Source organism: Protopterus annectens, chromosome 6.part0 (assembly GCF_019279795.1).
Source record: "Protopterus annectens isolate FY-2018-M chromosome 6.part0, PAN1.0, whole genome shotgun sequence".
In the NCBI taxonomy this organism is placed as follows: domain Eukaryota; kingdom Metazoa; phylum Chordata; order Ceratodontiformes; family Protopteridae; genus Protopterus; species Protopterus annectens.
Genome location: NC_056737.1, coordinates 1,487,691,925 through 1,487,718,620, shown reverse-complemented (window position 1 = coordinate 1,487,718,620; position 26,696 = coordinate 1,487,691,925). Strand labels below are relative to the sequence as shown.

General features: G+C 37.4%; 1 protein-coding gene across 1 annotated transcript in view; it reads right to left on the bottom strand.

Annotated features, from left to right (window-relative positions):
- Nucleotides 1-26,696, bottom strand: part of ARHGAP15 (Rho GTPase activating protein 15) — a 3,416,769-nt gene that overhangs the window by 1,632,797 nt on the left and 1,757,276 nt on the right. Inside the window, exon 8 of the mRNA XM_044074973.1 lies at nt 11,408-11,506. Coding sequence (XP_043930908.1) covers nt 11,408-11,506 — 99 coding nt within the window. The remainder of the gene's footprint in view (nt 1-11,407; nt 11,507-26,696) is intronic.

Sequence of the window (26,696 nt, the reverse complement as noted above, 5' to 3'; positions counted from 1 at the left end):
TTCACACCCACACCTAAAATGCATATCTTTTAAGAGTCACAATGGTACAGACTCCAAGCTCTTGTGACCCACCAACACTGCTTCAAACATTGGTAATGTTTTAGTAATAGGTGACTCTATTGTAAGGCATATGGACACCATGCTCATCAGTCTGGGTAAGAATAGGGATACAGGTATCTTTCTGGAGCCAGGATCTGGGATGTAAGAAGGGCTCTTACATGCCTCCATCCTGACAAATATGATTATCACCTGATAGTGGTCCACAGGGGGGTTAACGACCTTAGATACTCTCCTTGTAGGGGCATGCAGAAGGATATGACTGAGCTTACTATGCAAGTGATTGAGCAGGCAAAACACCGGTCTTGGGTAGTATTCTACCATCACCTAGAATGATGCCAAGATTCAAAGGCAAGATGACTGGTTTTAATAATCAGCTATGCAGTTGTGTAATTCCAGGGGGATACAGTATGTGTCGACTTGGGATGAGAAGGCTGACAAGTCTTCCTGCTTTGCCAGGGATGGCCTTTACCTCTGTTATAAAGGTTTTCACATTCCGGCTAAAGCCTTTGCTGTCCCCATAGTGTCTTTTTTAGGCAAAGTTCATCTGTTGGACATTCCAACCTAATAAATTCTAATTTGGAACACATTAATGTGGCTGTACTCAGTGCCAGGAGTCTTAACAAATGATGCCCAAACGTGAGGCTTTCTTGCAACGTGAACACATTTATATGCATGTAGTTATGGGAATATGGTTTCAGAGCAATGAACGCACTCCCTCTATTCCTAGGTGCAATGCCTTTCACATCTTTAGATCCCCTGGCAATTGTGGGGGTGGGGTGTGGTGGTATCAGTATTTGGCAAATATATCATTACTTTAAAACACATTCTTTGGGACACAGCATGTGAACTCCTATAAGTCCAAATCACTCTAAACAGGACTAATTGCCACTTCATAGCTAGCTATACACCACCATCTATATCCCCTTCTGAGCATGATAGCTATTCTAACACATTTTCTGAAATTCTCATTATACCCGAGATTATCCATCAATAAACTGACGGAGCTACACTGCCAACGATTGGCATGCCCAGCCCTTCCTTGACATTATAAATGCTAACTCTTTTTCACAACTAGTTAATCATCCTACTAGATGCCCCAGTATCCTAGATCTAGTCCTCACGGATATGTCTTGCACAACTCCATGTGTATCATGATCTCATTAAATCAGCACTAATTTAGTGACCTTTTCCTTTAAAACTGGTGGTACTTTTCCTGTAAATTGCTCTGTGTTTAGTTAATTCTCTACAGCAAACCTTCCTCGGTTACTTGATGACTTAAATAAATTCTGCTATAATCCTCCTCTGAATGATCTTATTGCTAAAGCTGCTACCTGTACCACTGACTTATACTCCCACTTACATAGATGTATTGATAAGGCAGTCCGTCTGCAGCAAATATAACAAGAATTTAAAAAAAACAACCCCCTGTGGTGGTATATCCATATAAATAATTTATAAAACAAGAGGAAGAAACTGCTTAATGCTTGTAACAGATCTCATTCTGTCTACCTTAAGAGCACACTTAAGCAAACTAACAGAGTTTAAGGGAACCATTAGGAAGTGCAAAGCTGAGTTTGTTTGTGTCTTTCGGCTTTTCCCGGTTAGGGGTCGCCACAGCAGAACTCCGGTCCACTAATGATTGGCAGTTGATTTTTATGTACCGGCTTGCCTGGCCTGATGCACAACCTTCAACGAAGGTACGCACATTCACGCATGTCTCCACGCAGAAGACACTCTAGCTCAGAATTGAACCGGACAGCGGCTTACTGTGAGGCAACAATGCTACCGCACCACCACCACCACGGGTAGGAAGTGCAAAGCTGAGTATGAACATAAAATAGCCACCAAAAACCAAAAATAACGAAAATCTTTAGCTACATCAGGAAGTTAAGAACTAACACCCAACAGTGTTTGGAGCTTGTCCCCAATAATGCTACACTCTCTGACCCAAACAAAATAGCTAATATCTTAGCTAATCAATTTAGTGCAAACTTGACTCAACCTATAGTTAAAGCTATCCCACTGGTTTCACATTCCCAACCACTCCTTTTAATTATTATGGAACACGTTCTACTTCAGCCCTGAGCCCTTAAAACAAATCAGGTTGCCTGATTATCTGTGCCAAGTATAGCCTTTCTGAACCCCTACTTAAACTCTTAATCTAAGCCTCTCTACTGATTACATCCCCAAAGCCTGGAAAATGGCTATTGTAATGCCATTACACAAGGGTGGCCCAACCACAGACCCTGATAACTATAGACCCAGTAGTCTCACTGGCCTAATATGTAAAGCTGTGGAGAGCATTATCTCAGACTTCATTAATCTGGACATTGTAAATTTCTCAACCCTGGATTCTCATCAATTTGTCTTTATAAAAGGAAAGTCCTGCCTTTTTTAAACTCTTTACTTTCATTAAAAAGTTAACCGAAGCAGTGAGTAGTGATTATGCCATGCATACAGCATATCTAGACCTGTCCAAGATCTAGATATAATGTCATTATTCCTCATGCAAGCATTATTGACAGACCTGTAAATCTGAATATAAATCTTTACATCATGTGATGGAAGTTTAACTGGCTGTCTGTTTAGAACTCATGTGGTATGCAAAATTCAAAGATGTCCAGTAGGCTGAAGTTGTACAAATATATAAATACTTTAATAAAATAACAAATAAAATCAGGTAAGCGCTTTCACAATGTGTTTACTTCTTCAGACCATAAAATACACATTCAAACAAACCATTTAAACACAACCATTTGGCCAATCATAATGAAAATATTAGTCATGTGATATAATCAATGATTCAGACCTCTTCTTTTTAACGCAGGTTTTAAAGAGGTAGCACTGTTTAGTCCTGGAGACACATCTGCTCTAAAATCTAGGATTCATTTCAGCTCCAAAAATTCAGTTTCATTACTGACATCACCTTCTCTGATATTAGTATTAAATTGCTGCAAGACCAAAAACTTTAATTTTTGAGTGTCATCAAAATCTAACATATGCTTAGCTAGTGCATTAGTAAATTTTCCATTCCTTATATCTCCAACATGCTCCAGTATGCGCTCCCTAAGGGTTTGATTTGTCTTTTCTATGTAGAATAATAACAAAGAGATGTCAAGGACTTTCAAAAGGGCAATGTGTTCTCCTGGCTCAGAGAAAATACACCAACGAGGAACAATGAGATCAATTCTGAGGTTTTGGATCCACCCACAGCGAATGCGTCACATCTGATATCTTGAGTTCTATCAGGAGGGTGGGATAGGATGGATGTTAGCAGTAGCAGTGACTTTGATTCAACAGTAGACGCAAATGCAGCAGTCTCTCAAGTGATTTCAATGACGTGACATGAAATAAGTCCATTATCTGCAGAGACTGTGCAGCCATCCCCTTCTACAACTGATCATTCTAGTGAATGTACAATAAACACTCAAGCTGAGCCGCTAGTGAGACCTAAGGCTTATAGAGGGCAAGGCCCTGACTGTATGAGCAATACTATTCTTAATGATAGTGTTTTAATTAAAGACCAAGTTTTTTTTTAGAGAAAGCGCTCCCAATAAGACAAGAAAAAAGAAAAGGGTGCTCACACAGCAGGCAAGGGAGACAGAACATGAGAGCGGACACGCCGACCAAACGGAAGAGACTGAGTTCATTGAAACGGTAGGCAGTAATCTGATTTTTGACTTATTCTCCTACCCACTTACATCAGAACAAACTGCAGTCCTTAATAAGGGGCTTTCATTCATTCCAGCAGCAACTACTAATTTAACAGATATACTGTTGGATTTACAAATGTTTGCAAGGAAATTAATGTTGGGGTGACTTTCCCAGAAGGGAAAGAAATGTTTAATACATTTAAAAAGCCTAGTGTGTTCACACCAAAGTTTTCTCCAGCTGTAGAAGCATTTATTAATATGTGTGAGAAAGACTTAAGGGCTGGCTATATGTCTAGGAGCTATGAGACTGAATTTTACAATCTAACAATTAATGAAACAACAGCACTACATGAACTTACTAAGATGCAACAGCTAAGCATCAGGCCGGCTGATAAAGGAGGTGGGATTGTTTTGCTGGACAAGAGTGACTATACTGATAAAATGATGGCTATGCTAACAGGTCGATAGCCTAGTACCAACCTATGAAGGTGTATATTTAAAATTACCGAAATATCAAATTACTGGTATTAATAGTGTTCATTTGTATTTATATGACCTATTAATGACTGGCCAGATATAGTATGATTTACACACTTATTTTACAGTAGACCATCCCTTGATGCCTACGATATATGGCTTGCCGAAGGTTCATAAAGATGCAACTAACCCACTCCTTCAATCTGTTGTGTCAGGGAGAGGGTGGCTGACAGAACTACTATCAATTTATGTGGAAAAGCAGTTGGAGCAGCCCCTAGACTTGGTTGTAATCATCCTAAAGGACTTTAAACAATTCCTTCAGGATTTGTTTGAATGATCCAATAAGTCTAATAGCTTGGAAGGTGTTATTCTTGTAACCCTAGATGTAAACTGTTTGTTCACAGTCATCCCCAATGATTTAGGGGTTGACAATATTAGGATGTTCCTTGTATCTGAGACATTTATGAATTCTAAGATAGAACTTATTTGTACTTTACTACAGATGATCTTGGAAAATAACATCTTTGCATTTGAAACTGACTATTTTTTAAAGAAATTAGGGGTGGCTATGGGAAGAGCATGTGCTAACTCATATGCCAACCTAGTTTTTGCTCAGTGGGAGAAACAGTCTGTTTTTCTAACATTTTACTTTGTAATTATGTGAAGTTCTACAGATGTTTTGTAGATGACATCTTTTTTGTTTGGCAAGGGCCCTCCCATATTTTAGATCAGTTTGTTGATTATTTACAGAACACAACTTCCTATCTTAGTTTTACTATGCATAGCTCTGTGACATGCATTGAATTTTTGGACATAATGGCTAATATAATGATCTAGGCACCGTATCAACTAGTATGTACAGGAAACCCTGCAAGAAAAATAATATTTTACATAATACGAGCATGCATCCCCAACATATTGCTAGAAATGTGGTTTTTAGAGTAATTCGTTTACATACTGAACAGAGCCTTAGACACTTTATGCATTGAACTATTGCAAAGGGGATATAGTATAGGAGTAATAGAGCGGGCCATAGAAGAAGTTAATATGAAAGGAGTTATTCCCTTATTTTTCTAAGAAATCTGAGACACACCATACTAGTCCAAAGCTAACCAATAAGTCTGACAGAAACAGAATGATTCTGACTTACTCCAGCAATATTAACTTTGTATGTGACATTATGAAAAAGAATTGGCCAATTTTAATGACGGACGATAATATAAGCAAAGTTATTAGTGATACTCCACAGTTTGTCTTTAGGAATAATAAAACTTTAAAACAATGCCTATGGTATAAACAATCTAGGCCTTGTAGGACACAATCTGAATGTCAAGGCACTTATGCCTGTAGGTCTTGTAAGGCATATAGATTTATTTGGTGACTACCTCTATTATTCATTCTAGGACCTTTAAAGACATCAGTTTTCATTTTTATTCAAACTGCAACAGTGGTAATCTTGTTTATATGGCACAATGCATATCATGTGAAATGTTCTACATAAGAAAGACAAATCGCACCCTTAGGGAGCGCATACTGGAGCATGTTGGTGATATAAGGAATGGAAACACTACCAATGCACTAGGTAAGCATATGTTAGATTTTGATGACACTCACAAATTTAAGTTTTTGTCTTGCAGCAATTTAATACTAATATCAAAGAAGGTGATGTCACTAATGAAACTGAGTTTTTGGAGCTGAAATGGATCCTAGAGTTTAAAGCAGATGTGTCTCCAGGACTAAACAGTGTTATCTCTTTAAAACCTGCTTTAAAAAGAAAAGGTCTGAATCACTGATTATATCGCATGACTAATATTTTCATTATGATTGGCCAAATGGTTGTTTTTAAATGGTTTGTTTGAATGTGTATTTTATGGTCTGAAGAAGCAAACACATTGCAAAAGCACTTACCTGATTTTATTTGTTATTTTATTAAATTATTTATATATTTGTACAACTTCAGCCTACTGGACATCTTTGCTTTTGCATACTATATTACTTTTGGATTTGTTGTGGTCCTGGTACGCTTCCTTTTATAATTATAGAACTCATGTGGTTAGACCTGCAAGTGTTACCTCTGAAAGCAAAACTGTTTCCAGTGATGTACCACAGGTTTTAGTTTGGGACCCTCTCCTATTCGGTATATATTTATCAAACCTACCATCAAGCCAGCACTTCTGGCATGAGGTTAACTAAGTTTGCAGATAATTGTTGATTGGATGTTGTCATTCAGTCTTGAACTGACTCACAACTGCTCCAACATGGCTTAGACCATGTTAACAATTGGTGCAAGGACAATGGCCTCAAATTAAATGCAAAAAATGTAGCACAGTTCATTTTGGTAAACAAAACAGTTTATTACTTTACAGGAGATGCATCCCTCCAAGAGCACTGAGAAAAGTAGATCACAAAATATTTAAATATCAAGGTGGTAAGAATGCTCTTGATAAATTTAACAAGGAACTATGAATCCTGATCAAATCAACCAAAGCCAAATATGAGGTACAAATACCACCCAGCTGAAGAGTAACTGCAAAGTGTTCTTTAACTTTGTTATAAATCTCAGAAACAATGCCCAACATTGTGTAGAGCTAAAAGTAAAGGATATATCATATTTGGACTAGGAAGACAAAGCCAGTCTACTAAAGGCAAATTTAGTTCAATCTTCCCCCATACTCCTATATTACTAGGTCACATAACTGCTTCTAAACCCTTACCTCATGCCTCCAAAGAACAAGTCCTCACAGCATTATCCAAGGCCACTTCTATGGGGCCAGATAACATACCAGGCTGCATACTGGTCATCTTGAAACATGACTGGTCAGACCTCCTTCAGAGGTTATTCAGTATCAGCCTCCAAGCAGGCTTTATGCCAGATGAATGGAGAACAGCAACAGCCATCTCTTTTTACAAAGGTGGGGCATCAGTGGACCAGAGTAATTATAGGCCCATAAGTCTGAACAGCCTCATCTTTAAGGCTCTGGAAAGGATCATTATGGAATGAATAAATAAGGACATATGTAACCTACAAACTCTCAACCCAAGCCAATTTCAATATGTAAACATCAGATCCTGCAAACATAAAATGGTCAAATTCTTTGACAAGTTTACTGACTCAATGTATGAGAGTGTATAACTACATAACACATATCTAGACCCTGCAAAGACATTCAATAACATCCAACGCTCAGGTATTGTAGATAAACTCGCCCAGCTAAATGTAAATACACGTATAACTCATTGGATAGCAAATTCACTCACAAATACAACCCAGGAAGTTAGTGTTGGTGACTGTACCTCTTTTAAAATGCCCTTCACCAGTTGTGTACCCCAAGCTTTAGGACAGGGGTCAATACTCTTTCACATCTGCTTCCAGCAGTCAAAGCAAATGAAAAGGGTTTATAGCTGACCAAGTATGCAGATGGCTGTGAACTTGGTGACATCATAAACTCCCCACAGTACACCAAAATCCTCCAAGAGACCCATTCCTAAACAAACAAATTGTATCAAAACAACTGATTAAAACAAAATGCCCAGAAGGGACTGGTCCTTGATCCAGTTTTATTCAATGTGCTTTCCTCATAGAATGAATGATAATGTAATATAATAGTATGTTAAAATGATTTAGATTTTATTATTTATCCCAGTAAACATATGCAAATAAACCACATTAAATTTAAATACTGGGATAGTTTCGTCTATATAAATCACTCCTTTTCAGTGGAGACGCAGTTTAATAAACTCCACATACTCTACACGTGAAATTGAAAAGCAATATTTGCATAATATGATAAATAAAATATTTCTAATAAAAATAGTTTATATAGGTAATTATTTTTCTTAGTCAAAAACAAAGTATACACATAGCATGGATCAGTTTTTGTTCAGAGTATTACCAAAAAAGTGCTGTGGTACAAAACACTGTCCTAATATCATGGTATTCTTTACAATAATGGACAAGAGTAGTTAAGGCCTTACTCTTAGCATCTAGTGGATGAATATTGATGTAGATACAGATGACACTGATACAGGGAAATGGCAACAGCAAAACGAATGACATGATGGAATAACTAAGGAGATGGACACATTAAAAAAAGTGACAGTTTTACTTAAATTCTTTAAAAAGTGTCTAATATAACACATGGAGATTGACAGTTCAAGGGCTGAATGTCCAACTGAAAGAGTCCCACAAAAAATGAAATAAATAGAATCCACTAAAACCCATTAAACAATCCACTACAATCAACTAAAAGGTCAAAATCAGGAAATGTAGCGGGAAGATTACTAACAAAGAAAATATTTTTTACAGATGCCAGTTCTTGTGGAATAGATACAGCTTCCATATTCAAGTATGTATTGGGAATTTCTGAGCTAAAATGCTAAAAGATGCAGCAACATTGCTAAGATTAGCTTAGCTATGGAGGAATAGGGCAGCCTTTCCAGTTTCAGTGTGTAAGGGGGAAATCTTGGCCAATCCTGACTGCCCTTTAGTGCATAATGGCTCCTAAATGCTGCTATTACATCTACAACACTTTCTTACCACAAATCTAGCAAGCAGATTGCTGCAGTTTAAAGCAAAGAAAGGCCTTTTTTTTCAGTAGACTCCAGATCAATGGACAATACAAGGGGCAAGTACATAAGGTATGCTTCGGATCGTTAATATTCAAAATATTTACAAATACTTAGAAATAACGCAAGTTTTGAAGTCCCAGTTAAGAACTGTGTTTAGTAAAGACTGAAGACTGCATTAAAATGTACACTAAAAAGACAACTGATAGGTGATTTTGTATCGAAAAAATGCATCTCTGAGGTTACCGAGCAAAAGCAATTTAAAGCTGAGAAAGAAGGAATGAATAAAGCATTAAATAACATTGAAATTTACAAGTAATCAAGAAGTTTAAAAAATTCAAGCAATAACTACAAAATAGTGCTGGAGCAAGTGTAAGCACAATAGAGATGGTGAGATGTTTGGACTGATCAAAGCAAATTTTTCACCAACATCACCCATCTAAGCTCATAATAATAAACCATACTTCATATTGGATTGGATAACTTCCTATGTACATTATGAACACACACACACACACACACACACACACACACACACACACACACACACACACACACACACACACACACTCACACACACATCACATGCAATTTGGGTTCTAATTTTTTAAAATAATAAGTCTACATGCAAATAAACTAACACACTACAACTTTACTCTAAAACAGTAAATTACCTTTATTTATAAACAAGCTGTTTGGGATTCAAACAGTGATGATCACAAAGCATGGCAGTCTGTGTACTTCTCTTTCATTGAAAGTGTCATCTCCTCTGTACACTTTATGAGAATACTTACCAGGATACATAGTTTGTATTATTGAGTAATACATGGACAAATTGTGTAACCATCCACATTGCCACTTGCAAGCAGAGCACACAGGCTTATCTTGCTTTGCAACTTTAACTGCAGTAATATTACATTACAAACATCACTTGTGTAGCTTAAAAGCAGAAAGTGTAGCTTACTGTCAGTACAATTATGCAGTCACACTAATACTTCTGGAGCCAAGGTTTAATGTCCCCTCCAAATAGATACCCATTGTCAGAGAATGCATCATATTGCATGTAAGTGTGTGTGGGTGTGTGTGTGTGTGTGTGTGTGTGTCTATGTGCATGTGTGCATGTGCATGCCTGTGCATGTATTTGTGCCTGTACAGGTGTGTGTGTGTGTGTGTGTGTGTGTGTGTGTGTGTGTGTGTGTGTGTGTGTGTGTGTGTGTCTATGTGCATGTGCGCATGTGTGTGCCTGTGAATGCATGTGTGCTTGTACAATTGTGTGTGTGTGTGTGTGTGTGTGTGTGTGTGTGTGTGTGTGTGTGTGTGTGTGTGTGTGTGTGTGTGTTTGCGAGCATGTGTGTGTGCATGTGTGTGTGTTGTGTGTTCATGTGTCTCTCTTTGGTTTAGCCTTTACAACCTCATTTGCAACCACTCCATTCTAGCAATGTGTAATAAAGCCTTATAATTTATGATGGATAAATATGATTATTTTTAGAACATTTGTCAAATATCGTGTTAGTCTGTCGGTATTCAACATTCCTCTGCTTCCTGCAGGAATGTATGGTATTAGTATAGATTTGGTATAGGTTTGTTCAGCATGCTGTACATTTATCTGCATTGTATACAAGTCAAGTAATGTCCCATGTGAATTTTTGTTTGTGAATCTCACACATGCCAGTATATGTACCTGATGAGGTCCCATCTTGCAGCTCATTTTAATAAAATGATTGGGACAATGTTTCCCACTGTCCAGCCTTTTGTCCATAAAAGCTATAATCAGCATCAGATTAACAAAAAACTGTATGCAGAAGATGACCAGTTGTTAAAATGTCATGCTCCATCAACTTTTCTTCAGTAATGTATCTATAGTCAATCGATTTTTATAAAATGTTTAACTGATATTTTAAATAAGGATTATAAAAGAACATTTTAACTAGTTTGTGTACACAGGGAAATGAATAATAACTTTAAAGCTAAGACAGCAGTCTTCTGAATTCACAGATTTATCATAGTGTTCAAGAACTCGCAAAAATGTATATGAGACACTTCCATCATAGAATATTCAAGGCAAATACAAGTCTTATTCGTTAACTAAAACATGTCCAGTGTCTATAAATGCTAAATAGTGGCTAACCTTTTCTATTGTCCTGAAAAGAACAGACTGCAATGTTATTTTTACCATCTGTATATCAAACATATATACACATTTTTGATATTGTGAATTTACAAAAATGCATATGGCTACACTTGAAAAGAAAAGTAAGATTTTTTTTTTTTAATTTTCTTTTGACGTTTGTTACTAAACAAGTTGATTTAGGAACATCTAGCTGTCATCACATACAACAAAAGGACTTGTGACTTGTTAACTAACTTAGTTATAGTATACTACATGCAAATCATCAAAAATCAAATGTACCAATATATGTGCGGTTGATTCCTCACCATTCTAATGAAACTGATATATTCCAGTTATGTTCAGGAAAATAGTATATATATGTGCATTAACTATTACAAGAAAATTGTGACTTATTTGTAAATGTGCCTAAACTATACTGCAACTAATCACAAATAGATATTAAAATGAATTCTGCAATGCATTTCTTTAAAAAAAATCTGGTTAAAATTAATAAAGTGGTAAAATAAAGTCAAGAACATACCAGTTTATCAACAACTTCTCTTATAGCTTGGTACCAGTCATATATGATGGTATCAATATCTGACTGAAGCAGAATTTCATTCCCTGATACAGTTGTGATCTGAAATAAAAAAAGGCTTGTAAGTATAACTTACACATTCCAAATTAAAAAAAATGTGTTTCTGCTAACTCCCAATAATTATTTTATTCATAAGTGTTCTTTTGAAGGAAAAAAAATAAATAGCACTTCTGAAGTCATTAAAATTATTGCAAAAATAATTCATGAGAATTACTATTTTCTTTAAATAAATTAGGATATTTTCTTGAGACTGTAATATTTTTAATATTTTAATAGCTGGTGAAGCAGTACATTTATCCAACTGAAAAAAGTTCAATGCATAAAATGTTAACATATTTTTATAATTAGCTGTATTGAATATTTCTGCATTAAACTGTGGAATTGCAGCTGATGACATGAAGCCTGTATTTTGCAATGATCCAGTGTGTAGTGTAACATTCTAAATACAGGAAAACTCACCATCAGGAAGTTCCTGCTGGTATAATAACCATGTATTTAATAGTAAACATGCTAGATGTTAATTAGACATTTGCAGTATAAGAAGTCATACAAAAGCAAAATCACGTGCAAACAAAACCCCTGGCACCTGACTATTTATTTTCACTCTGACTGACAATGTAATTTTTTGACCTTTGTAATGTATCATAATATAAAGCAATCTGTGCTTGTTTCATAATACACAGCTCAGCAAACACATTAAACACTAAAGCAGAAAATTATTGTGGGTGTGATTTTCTGTCCCTCAGAGTATGATGAAACCATGTCAGGAGAAACACAGCAAATATACAAAGAAAATGTTAAGCCCTCCTTTTTATCTGTATTATTGAAACAGAATCATCATTTTAATAAAAAAAATAATAAAGAATTGAACAGTTGTCCAAGTAAATAAATGTGTTCTATGGATTTCTAAATTTTAAATAAATCAAATGCATATCAAACTGTACTTTTTTTTCTTAAAATGCATTTTCAGATCTATTTTACTAGAACATTTCTTATATCTACATCGCACACATCATTATTTTTCAGGATTTCTCTGTAGTAATATCAAAATTTCTCATACAACTGCATATTAGATATATGGCTGAACATTGGAAGAAAGACATGTTGATTTAATGAGTGAATAAATTGCAGAAATGGAATTAAATTAAATATTATAATAGCAGTATGTGCCATATATGACATTTTTTTTCATAAAGTCCTTTTAATACTCAACATTTTTCTTTATTTAAATATTGTATGAAGTTTAAGAAATCCAAAGAGCTCATATTAGGTAAAGACTAGACAATGAAACAAACACTTGCAGACCACATGGTATTTCTTTTGGTTTATGTCTGGAGTAAGTGAGAAAGTACTAAATTTTAAATCTAGAAACAATGATTTAATAGCATTATGCAAGCATGTAAATTCAGTCACAGACTTGAATTCCTTATGCTATATATTGACTGTAAGATAAAACCCGTTCTTAGTGAGGGAACATGCTAAGATACTTTGCTGAGACTATTGATAGTTACTGAAGACCAAGCATATGTAATAGCACATTAAATTAAAATAAACAATCACACACAAAACAAACAAAAAAAAAAAACTTTAATAAACTTTGAAGCACTATTCAATCACTGACTAACTTTACTCCACATTTGTGATCATTTTAACTGGAAATAAATGAAATCTATATTTGGAAAATTAGGCTATTAACCCAAGCTAGTTGAATATTATGTGGCCCCCACACATTACATTTAACACTCCCGAATTGTGACAGTATACAGCGTTTGAACCTCACAATGTGTACCTCCAGAATTCCTTATCTGAATGAGTGCTGGGTTTGATTTTATTTCCATGATTAAAGCTCAGCTCTGGCACCACAGCTATGGAAAATAATTTCAAATGCCATCTGAGAAGTATCACATACAAATATTATTCTTTGTCTACTGATAATAATGAACACTGATGACACTATAACTAAAAATTATTATTTCTTAATAAATGCTTCATAGTAGAATTGAAAGTATTGGTCCACAGTGTAAAGCATTAAGTCCATTTATAAATATTGACATTTACTGTCTTTAATACAACACCTTAAAGAGGCCTATTATGTGAAATATTAGAAAAAGAAAATTTAACAAAAACAAGCATTTGCAGAAATATTATGCATTATTTGTTCTATCCTTAGACACGTATTTGAGCAACTCAATATAAAATGCCTACTAAGATGTAGCTATAAGTTTGAAAAGAACACTTGGCATATACCTGTAGCTATATCTATTGTATGTACATATATGTGAAATATTAAAAATTTAACAAAAACAAGCATTTGCAGAAATATTATGCATTATTTGTGCTACCCTTAGACACGTATTTGAGCAACTCAATATAAAATGCCTACTAAGATGTAGCTATAAGTTTGAAAAGAACACTTGGCATATACCTGTAGCTATATCCATTATATGTAAATATATGTGAAATATCAATGTGCATTATATAATATGTGTGTGTGTGTGTGTGTGTGTGTGTGTGTGTGTGTGTGTGTGTGTATGTGTGTGTGTGTGTGTGTGTGTGTGTGTGTGTGTGTGTGTGTATGTGTGTGTGCGTGTGTGCATATATATCATATATTTATATAAACAGAGAGACATATATCTTTCTGTATTATGTATTTAAACATGTTTTAATGACTTAATATAGTTTGTTTACGCTAATCCTTGAGAGAGCACTGGAAATTTCTTCGCACAAGAAGGCTGAAACTTATTTTTTCTTTTTGTTATCTGCTGAAAATTTTAGAACAGGCAATTTTTTCTTTCATGATCAAGAAAAAAATGTAAAGTCATGAAACAGTTGCAGCTAGAATTATTTTGACACTTATACGCAAAGCTTTTGCAATGAGCTGTTCGTGTTAAATTTTTTAAATGCCAATATAATCATTATAATCATTTAATAAATTACATGAAATGTATGTAATGCACCACACCCACACACATATGGGGTTGCTGTATGATTATTTTTTTTATATCCAAACCCTTGATTACAGAGAACCGTTGTTTTACTAAGTTAATTTGTACATCACAAGCATCTTTATCAGCTACTATGATGGCATAGTTTTCAGTTAAAATAGTAATGGAGATAATACTACTAATTGCAATAATATTTCACAAATAAGGTGAAATTCTGTACTTTTTATTTTACGAATTATTAATTTACATTGTCTATATTTATTAATCTGTGACACTTTTTCAGTCTATGCAATCAAGTCCATGATTCATACACAAAGTTATTCATTTTTTTAGATTCATTTAGTCCTTCTTTTTCTTTATCATTTAATGATGTCAGAAGTATAAAATTATTCATTTACTCTTCTTTCATTTGCTTTCCAAGCAACGTCAGTAAATCTGCACTTCTTTTTGGTGAATGTATTTGTTTTTACTCACTAACATTTAACCCAAGACTTTATAAATTTACTTCTTTATAAAAGTAAACCAGTTGGTAACAAGGTAATGAAAACATAGATAATCTAAATAAATTGTGGATGCTGTGTTATTAGTATATGGTTCTGCACACAGAGATCATAAAGCCACAAACAATTACAAACAGATTTAAGAAACTCAAATGCTATCTTTTCAGCTTATCTTGAATTTGTGAACAACAAGATACATAACTAAATGTGTGTAGTGTCTTAGCATTTCATAAATTCTGACATGTAACATGTCTCATTTATTTCACTTTTATTTATCTTATAATGTTCTCATATGCGCTTAGGGGTCATTATTTTCCCATATGATAACTCTGGAGACAGAATGTCTCAGATAGAGAAAGGATACTTATTCCTCAATTCTGTTATTCATGGAATATATCTGAGCATGGTGAATGTCTTGGACAAAGGAAAATAATTTGACTTAAAATATGGATAACACATTAATTGTCAGATTTAGCCATCACTAAATTCTTTCTGTCCCTGTTGAGATATCTTATAATTTTATGACAAAATGACAAATGTTTGGGATTACTTATTTCCCTATCTATCTATCTATCTATCTATCTATCTATCTATCTATCTATCTATCTATCTATCTATCTATCTATCTATCCATCCATCTATCTATCTATCTATCTATCTATCTATCTATCTATCTATCTATCTATCTATCTATCTATCTATCATCCTGCTCTCTTTCTCTTCTTAAATATGCAGATATATATGTATATATGTCTATATATATATATATATATATATAGAGAGAGAGAGAGAGAGAAATACATGCATTTATACATCTAACCTCTCTCTCTCTCTCTCTACATGTATCCCTCTCTCTCTTACTGTGTGTGTGTGTGTGTGTGTGTATGTATATATATATATATATATATATATATATATATATATATATATATATATATATTTATTGTGTAATATGTACAGCTATCTTTCTTTCTCTCTATCTATATGTCTGTGTGTTTATATATATATATATATATATATATATATATATATATATATATATAGATATAAATATATATATATATGTGTATATAGACAGATATAGATATAGGTACTACAAAAACAGTATTCTGGTATGATAAAAACATACTTGTATTCCCTTGTGCTAGCTTATTATTGTGAAATATGTTTATTCCATGTACCTAGGATGTGATACTATTCCGTGCGATACTTTAGCATAGGCATAATTCTATATCTATATCTATATCTATATCTATCTATATGTATAGGTGTATATATATATATATATATATATATATATATATATATATATATATATATATTTGTATCATGTGTGCTTGTGTGTGTATATATATTTATATATATATTTGACATTTGTTTACCGGGAAAGTCTGACTGGGCCATAAAGTGTCCATTTTCAGTGGAGGGCTGGAGAGAAAAGCTCTACAATTACACTATTACAGAATCAAGTACACATATTTTAAATCACAAAGCATCATGTTACAGTACAGTAAAAGACAAGAAAGTAGCAAACCCAGTAGGTATTCCAGAAATGAAATAAACCAGGTGCTCCAAGGGACCAGAACTTGTATCCACAAAGCATTTATCTTACAACTTAAAAAAGTTTAAAAACAAACTGCTGTTGTAAAAAATCAAACAGGTTTCGAGCTTTTGTCTTACAAGCAAAATACATCATCAGAACCATTGCATTTAGAGCAGCTAGGCTTTCATAACCAATACCATATCCTTAATTGAAAACAAGTCAGGAAGCCAAGTCCTGCATTGAAAGCTACATACTCAGCTAGCATTCACCTTGAATAAATACATGTAATAAATGGTTGCAAAATAAAACATCATGAATAAAATAAGTAAAAAATAATGTACATATACACATACTGTTCTTGCAGAAGCCATACTACAAAAGCAACAAACAATTACATGTTCTTACGTGCATTGCATCAACTTGCCTTTTGCCAACTTGCATTTAGACAACCTATATATTTATTGATCTTTCCTTTTAGCTCACTGGCAATAGAAACTGTTTCATTTAAGCCTGGTGGCACAGTGGCATTAAATCTCAAGTCCCAAAGCATTTCTTTATGCAACAACTTATTCTTCCAGTCCCCACAATATGCTGCCAAATCAATTTGTTCTGCAGCAAAGAACATAAATTTATCAAACCCCACACAAGTGACCGAGTGCCTAGCTAAAGCACTCTTGTTGTCATTTTACTGGATGTTATAAACATGCTGGTAAATATGCTTATTAAAAGTGTTATTGGCTTTTCCAATGTAAAAAGCTTGGCATTGTGCGCAAACAGCAAAATAATCACTCTCTCCGTAAAACAACTAAATCTGCCTTCCTTGGCATAACCCCCTGATTTTATCATATAGCCACCCTTCATAGTGCCATTCAACATAACCACACTGATTGGATATTCCACATCTAGAATTTTTAGGAAAATATATCCATCCTGCATGTAAGTTTCTTCTCCAAAATACTTTTAAAATTACTCCTTCTCTTAAGAGTGAAAGTAGGCTTAACCTTATTAAATCTCAGTGTGGCCTCATTGCTACTTACAATAAACCAATTTTTTCAAAATGATATTTTGTATTTCCTTGGCACCAAGTGAGTAATGAAAAACCATGTTAGTACTTAAATCAAGGGACTGGTTATTGTTGCAATCATGTTTAAAAATGAAACCATATATACCATTTTGTTCACTCCATTCCTGTCCTGCCACCTCATCCACCAGGATGATCAAGACAATAAATTCTTTTTTGGCACCTATTGTCAGTTGATGTCAATCTAGATTCCTTAATAAAAACTGACTTTTTTATAATGTCCTTTTTCCAGTGGTATGGATGGCAGATGGAATAAAGTAAAAAACAAATAAATAAAAAAGAATTTCAATAAGTGGGCTTTCTAAATATCCCTGTTTCCAGGGTTTCATCTGCTGAACATTGAATTTTAATATCCAAATGTGCAATTTTGTTGGCATTGACATGGTAGGTAAAATCCAGAAACTCGGTACTATGTTGCATCAACCCCAACAATTCATTAAATTGATCTATACTACCTTGCCACAAAATTAACAAGTCATCTAAATATCTATAGCAGGCTTTGCAGAGCATAAAAAGTGGAAACTTCAACAAGGAAATTATTTCCCACCTTAACAAAATGCCATTTGCAAACACAGGGCATAAATGGCCCCCGTGGCCACTCCAGAACCCTGTTCATAATATTCATTGCCAAACACCAGGAAATTGTTGGACAAAATTATTTCCATGAAATCATGGCCCACATAGCCTACAAACTCAGTCTGCCACTCAATCACAGCCCATAAGGCATAACAATGTACCCAACACTCTAGTCATAGGTGACTCTATAGTCAGGCACACTGATGTTCCACTCACCAGGCTAAACAAGGAGAAAGTTACTGTCAGCAGCCTGTCAGGTGCCAGGATCCACCACATAATGCACACACTCAGTTCACTGCACAACAAGTACAAATATGACTCTGTCATTGTCCATGTTGGTGTGAATAACCTTAGACATACTTCCCTGGACTACATGAAAAGACACATGGAGGAGCTGTCTGATCTTGTAGCCCAGGTTGGTATGACCCTAGCCCTGAGTAGCATCCTGCCATCACCCAGAATGATACCACAGTACAAGGACAAAATGATTGGCTAAGCTTCTGGTGTCATTCTAAGGGGATCTAGTATCTGTCTGCCTGGGATGACATGATCGACAAACCACAATGCTTTGCCAGAGATGGCCTGCACCCATCGCCCTTGGGATTCAGGATACTGGCTTAGGCTCTTGCCACTCCTATAGTGCCTTTTTTAGGCAAAGTTCAAATGAAAAATTCACCACCATAACAGGTACAAGCAAGCAAAATCTGAGGGTAAGGCTACTCAATGCTAGAAGTCTAAACCTCAAAATGCACTCACTCAAGGTACTCCTTAAAATGGAGAACATCGACATCTGTGCAGTGACAGAGACCTGGTTCAAGACTCCAGAGAGCACCTCTGCATTACCAGGCTATAATTCATACCACACCTTTCGGCCACCTAACCTGGACCAAAACACTAAAGCTGGAGGCGTGTCCATATTCATTAAGGATATGCACACCTCCAAGCTAGTTGCTCAACATAATGCATCCGAGATTATCCAAGTGCAACTAACTCTGGGCAAGACCACAATCCAAATTGTAGCTTGCTACAGATCCCCCACCATGCACCAGGATTCCACTCCTCATTTCTTGATACACTGGAAAATATTAGGGTACAACCTAACACCCTAATAATGGGTGATTTTTAAATACCCCACCATTAACTGGGAAAACTACTTATGTACCAACTCTTGTGCTCAACGTCTTCTGGAATTCATAAATTCCAATACCTTGCTTCAACTTATCCACACCCCCACCAGGGGTAGCGATATCCTAGACCTGATCATTACCAACATGGACAACCGGTGTTCCACACCATAGGTCAATTCCTCATTGGTCACATCCGACCACAAGCTAATCACCCTAGACATCCATATCCCACCCCTCCCCCATTAGAGAAACCACTGTAAAAAATTTCTCCAAAGCCAACTTCACGCTTCTTAAAACAGAAGTGGCAAACTTCATGACACCCATGCTGACAGACAACAGAGGTACGACTGCTGAATCCTATACAAATGCACTTTATAAGCACTTACATGAGTGCATGGATCGTGCAATCCCTAACAGAACTAAAATGCTATACTCCAAAAATAGGAAGCCAATCTGGTGGTCCCCTGCCATAAACAAACTCTACAACAGAAGAAAGGAACTGTTGCAAAAAAGAGCAAAATCCCATGATTGGAGGAACTCCCTGGTCAGCCTCAGGAAGAAGCTGAGATCCCTCATAAGATCCTCCAAAGCTAGTTACGAAAACAAATCGTCAATGATTCTAAAGACAACCACAAAGCATTCTATAGCTATGTCAAGAATCTCAATGGCAACACTCAGATCTGCTCTGAGTTACAGCACAATGGCACTAAATATACAGAACCAACTGATATTGCCAACATCCTGGCAGTTAGGTTCAGTGCTAACTTTACCCTTCTCTCATCACCTAAAGAGCCCATCTCTATACCGGAAGAATGCAAAGTTCCTGTAATAATGGCTGCACAGGTAAAAAAACACACTCTACAATGCCAAGAACACAGCATCCATGGGACCTGACAACATCCCAGGCTGCGTTCTACACGAACTACAAAATGAACTGGCACCTCACCTAAGTACCATGTTCAATCATAGCCTCACCTCAGGCTTTGTGCCCACTAAATGATGCACAGCGATGGTTATCCCACTCCACAAAGGGGGAGCCACCACGGACCCTGGGAACTACCTCCCCATTAGCCTGATGAGCCTGGTCTGCAAAGCTATGGAATGTATCATCATGGAACTTATAAACAATGACATTGGTAATCTCCAAACTCTGCACCCCACCCAGTTTGGGTTTGTAAAAGGCAGATCATGTCTCCTAAACCTGACAGACTTCTTTGAACAGGTCACCAAAGCCATAGATAAGGGTAAGGTGATTAACACATCCTATCTAGATCTCACCACGGATTTCGACACCATCCCCCACTCTGGAATTATAGATAAACTCACTAAACCAGGTATAAATCCCTATGTCACAAGATGGGTTGCCAACTGGCTCACTGACAGAACCCACACTGTGAAAGTAGCAGACTCCAAATCCAACTTCAGGCCAGTGACAAGTGGAGTACCACAGGGTTCAGTCCTGGGACCCCTCCTGTTTGGTATCTATTTCTCTGAAGTACAGGCTAACACTGAAGGTCTTTGGCTAATGAAGTTCACAGATGACTGCAAACTAGGAGCCATAATCAAAATTCCTAACGATATGGACATCCTACAAAAGGGCCTCACTGAGACAGATACCTGGTGTCAAAGCCATGGCCTCAAGCTCAATGCCAAAAAGTGCATTGTCATCCCTTTTGGTAAAAACTCTGTACCCATGAACTACCAAATAGGCGGTAGTCTTCTTAACACTGAAAGAGTGATAAGAGAACTTGGGACACAGGTAGACGGTAGTCTCTCCTTTGATAATCACATCGCCACAGTAGTTAGAAAATCCTTCTACGTGGCACACCTCATCACAGGAAAAAATAGATCATTGTTCTCCTCTACTTGTCACTCATTAGACCCATTATAGAGTACAACGCCCCTTTTGGTATGTACCTCACAAGACATCTACAACACTACAACAACTGGAAAGGCTACAGAAATACCTCACAAAGAGGATTATCAGCCTCAAACAGATGCCCTAAGCAGACCATCTCAAAAAACTCTAGCTTTACTCCTCTCTGCTTAACATACAAAGCTATGTCAAACCCAGAGCTGTTGGACATGCTACACTTAAAGAAATCCCAATCCCTCCAAGCTACACGCTCTAAGGACCTAAATCTTGTCACCACAATAAACAGAACATGCTGGAGGAATAAATTCCTGTCCCAGAGACTTCTCATAATCTGGAACAAACTACCTATCTATATCAAACAAAGCTCCTCATTAGCACTGTTCAAGAAAAATCTTGCTGATTGGATGGAAGATAGGAAATTCACTCCGGGGACCACTTCTGTGGCTCTGCTCGACAGGGGCACAGGAAAATAATTTTCTTGGGTGGTAAAAGCCAGGGTACCTTTTGGCTGGGCTTATATAGTAACCAACTGAACAGAAAAAGCAACTCACAAGTACAGTTAGTGCATCGGTCTCAGAAATGATAACTCAGGCAAAACAAAGAGCCAGCACAAATCCTGTATATAGAATAGTGTATTAAAAATGCACATACATATACACAATACAAACAAATCATGATTTTTTTTACAGTGTGTATATGCATGTGTATTTTTAATAACCTATTCTAAATACAGGATTTGTGTTGGCTCTTTGTTTTGTCTGGTTAGGCTTATATAGGCCATAAGGCCAATAGCCTAGTACTGATCTATGAACCTATGACCCTATGGATTAAATTTTCATTATTTTCAGTTAGTCCTCCATAAAGTTTAACCATCTCATCAAACCATAACAAACCTTGTTCTTGTGGGATGACAGAAAATAGACGTTTAATGTCACAAGTAATAAAGTAATGAAAATCATGGTCAGCCTGCCTTATTTTGTCCAACAAATCCCATGAATCACAAATGATATGTCCAAAAGGTTTAAACAAATTTTTGAGTTTTGTGTCAACAAATTTGGCCAATGGCTCAGTGATAGACCCTGCTGAAGCCACAATAGGCTACAAATGTGGATGCCTGATGTTCGAATGTAACTTCAGGATGCCAAAAATTCTTGGGATAACAGGGTCTCGCACTCTTAAAAACTCATATAAATCTTCTGGCAACTGCTCAAACAGAAACAGCTCTTCCAATGCTATTCTCACAGCCCTATATGCTATATTTATCTAATTTACTGAAACACCATTATATACAGTATCATCACATAACAAGTTAAGCAAGGGTGGGGGAATGTAATGACAATTTAAAAAGGAAGTGTCATTAATCTGCCATTGCTCTCTGTTGCTCACACTTTTGAACAAATTTGTAAAAAGGAGATCAGAGATTTTTTACAATAAAGGTGCCAACACCGCTACTACAATTTGTTACCTTATGAGATTTTAACATCCATTACATAAGATGTAGACATTAGATGCACGCATCCTGACAAAGGTGGAGGACTTGTAATTATGTACAACCTTGATTATCAGGGTTCATAGGTTCATACTAGGCTATCTGCCCTAGGGCATTTATAAGCCTAGCCAGAATTTGTTTGGCTTTCGCCACCCATTTTAAATTTATTTTGCTATGCCCTTTTTCGAGGTTAGTATACTGTGCCTCTGTCTAACAGTGACACAGAAATGATACCCGGGGTAAACCTACGATCTCCCATCCACTCATCAAGATTCCTCTTGAAGAGAGTCAATGAGGGACTCTGCCTAACCTGGACTGGGATTTTATTCCAGAGTGAAGGGAGCCTCTGGGTTATGAATCTGTCCCTCCAGCATGTCCTATTTATTTCAGTGCTGAGGTTCAAGTCTCTCGAGCGTAGCTCAATGGGATTTGGATTTTCTGAGGTGCAGCATGTCCATTAATTCCGGATTGGACATGGCTTTATACGTCGGGCACAGATCACCTCTGAACAGGCGGTATGCCACTGAGTAGAGCTGGAGTTTCTTTAACCGGGCAGCATATGGCATCTGTTTGAGCCCTTTGATCCTCTTGGTGAAGTACTTTTGGGGTCTTTCCAGTTGCTGCAGGTGTCTGGTAAGGTACATCCCAAAAGGGGCATTGTACTCAATTATGGGCCTGATGAGGGATGAGTAAAGAGGCACGATGACCTCCCCTGATCTAGATGTGAATCCCTTCATGATTAGGTGGGCTATATAAAATGTTTTTCTAACCACTTTGGCCACGTGGTTGTCAAATGAGAGATTGCTATCAACTTGGGTCCTCAGGTCCCTAATTACTTCTTCTGTACTTAATGGATTACCACCTATGTGGTAATTTGTGGGCACTTTGTTTTTGCCAAAGGGGATGACTATACACTTTTTGGCATTTAGCTTGAGGCCATGGCTCTGGCACCAGTTGTCTGTTTCTATGAGGCCCTTTTGGAGGATGCTTGTGTCGGCTGGAGAATTGATTATGGCGCCCAGTTTGCAGTCATCTGCGAACTTGGTCAGCCACAGTCCTTCCGTGTTGGCCTGTACCTCTGAGAAATATATACTGAACAAGAGAGGTCCCAGGACTGAGCCTTGTGGGACACCACTTGTAACTGGTTTGGAGTCTGACTTGGCTCCAGCAATTCTAACGATGTGGCTTCTGTCCTTGAGCCAGTTTGCAATCCATCTAGTGACATAGGGGTTTATATTTAAGCTGGTGAGCTTATCTATAATGCCCGAGTGGGGTATTGTATCGAAGGCTTTTGTGAGGTCCAGGTAGGCTGTGTGGACCACCTACCCCAAGTCAATGGCCTTGGTGACTGTTTCAAAGAAATCAACCAGGTTTAAGAGGCAGGATCTGCCCTTAACAAAGCTGAACTGGGTAGGATCCAGTGTCTGTATGTCCCCAATATCTTTATTTATGAGGTCCATGATGATCCTTTCTATAGCTTTGCAGACCAAGCTAGTCAGGCTTATGGGGTGATAGTTTCCAGGATCCGTTGAGGCACCACCTTTATGGAGAGGGACCACTGTTGCTGTACGCCACTCTTTGGGCACATATCCTGTAGTAAGGCTGAGATTGAACAGTAGTTTTATGTTTGGGTTTAGCTCTTCTTGGAGTTCATGTAGGACGCAGCCCAGGACACCCATTGATGCTGTGTTTTTTGCTTTGGAGAGGGCACCTCTTACCTGAGCATCTGAGATGTCAGGGGGGCAGCACTCTGCTGGGATAGATATTTGCCCTTTTGGTGGGGGGGGGGGGAGTTTGCACTGAACCTGTCAGCTAGGATGTTGGCAATGTCTGTGGGTTCAGTGTATTTTTTGTCATTTTGGACTAATTCTGAGCATATCTGTGAATTACCACCCAGATTTCTAACATAACTAAAGAAAGCCTTGTGATTATCGTTAGTGTCCTGTGCAATATTTCTCTCAAAGCTGGCCTTAGACAATTTTATGAGTGCCCGTAGTTTTTTGCTAATACTGATCAGTGATGCCTTCTCTTTTTGGGATTTTGCTCTTTCATTTAGTAGCTTCCTCCTTCTATTGTATAGTTTGTTTATGGCTGGGGTCCACCAGACAGGACGTCTGCCTTTGGAGGATTGGGTCTTGGTTTTATTTGGGATCGCATGATCCATGCATTCCTGAAGGTGTTCATAGAAAGTGTTTATAAAGGATTCTGCAGTCTGGGCGGTAATTTCCACCGGCCCGGGGGCTTTGAAGGATTCCACCTCAGTTTTGAGGAGTGTGAAATTTGCTTTAGAGAAGTTTTTCACTGTGGTTTTCAGGGCATGGGGTGGGGTTGGGATGTGAATATCCAGTGAGATTAGTTTATGGTCTGATCTTACCAGTGAGGGATACACTTCTGGTCTGGAGCATAGAGTCCCCATGTTGGTGATGATCAGGTCCAGTATATTTTCCCCTCTTGTGGGAGTGGTAACAAGTTGTTCCATAGCATTTGAGTTTATAAATTCTAGGAACCTTTGGGCTAGGGTGTTGGAGCTAGAGTAATGCTCCCAGTCTATGTTTGGGTAGTTGAAGTCGCCCAATATAATGGTGTTTGGAGAGACCTTCATATTTTCCAGTGTTCTCAGGAAGGCCGAGTGGGGTTCCTGGGTTTGGGAGGGTGGTCTGTAGCAGGCTATAAACTGGAAGGCAGTTTTACCCACTGTTAGCTGCACATGGATAGTCTCTGATGCTTCGTGCTTTGCCACCAACCTGGAGGTGTGGGTATCTTTGATGAATATTGTGATACCTATGGAGGTGGGTTTGTCTTTTGAGCCTTGCCTAAAAAAGGCACTATGGGGGTAGCAAGAGCCTTTGCCAATATCCGAAAGCCCAGGGGTGACAGGTGCAAGCCGTCCCTAGCGAAGCATCGTGGCTTGTCGAGCATATCATCCCAAGCTGACAGGCACTGGATCCCCTTTGAATGACACCAGTACTTAAGCCAATTGTTGAAATTGATCATCTTGTCTTCATATTGTGGCATCATTCTTGGTGAGGGTAAGATGCTACTCAAGGTCAGGGTCATACTGGCCTGGGCTACATGCTCAGAGAGCTCCTTTATGTCTCTTTTCATGTAGTACAGGGAGGTACATCTCAGGTCATTCACACCAGCATGGACAATGACTCAGTCATATTTGTACTTGCCTTGGAGTGACCTGAGTGCTTGTGTTATGTGGCGGATCTTAGCGCCTGACAGGTTGCTCACCATGACCCTCTCCTTGTTCAGCCTGGTGAGCGGGACGTCAGTGTGCCTGATGATAGAGTCACCTATTACAAGTGTATCAGGTGTGTTGTTTAGTCTTAAGGGCTGTGACTGTTTGGCACACTGGCTTTGTGAGATATGTGTTGCACGTGTTTGGTTTTGGGGTAGCGGTTGCTTGGGTGTCTGCTTTGGAGGTCTCTGCTGCTTAGGCAGATCTTTATTTAGAGCCTCCGAGTATGTTTTTGTGTGATTATGTGTTTGGTTTGCTGTCGTGGTAGGTCTATGTGAGACTGGAATTGTAGTGAGTGTGGTTTCCTTCTCCTCCTGACTGGTTATGCCAGTACTGATTTGAGAGAGCTTAGCCTCCATTTTGGCTATATGCTTGCATCTCTCACATCTGTGTACATGAGGCAGTTGTAACATTGCCTCAAGATTCCCAGATTCACCAGCTGGACCGAAGAGGAGATTGACAACTGACCTTTGGACATGCTAGAATAATATTGGGAATTCCTTAATAATTGAAAACAAGGGCCAGTGGGGAGTGAGGGTGTAGTGCTTTTAATTTTTAGTGCTGACTTATATAATTGCTTTAGTGAGCAAGTGCCAGGTAACTTAAGTGCAATGTGTTACAGGTAACTTAAATGCAAAAACGACAAACAGTAACTTTCTTTCAAGTGAAACAAGGAAATAAGTACAGTAAGCAATACAGATATCACTAGTGATCCATGTAATGCATAACTTTTTATGTGGCTAAGTAGTGTGCTTCTATGGTCCACTTAATTAAAAGGAATGGTAGAGTGTGAATATGCATTGATTTACAAGATGCAGTTGTAAATGTAAGGTCCATGCTATCTACAGTGG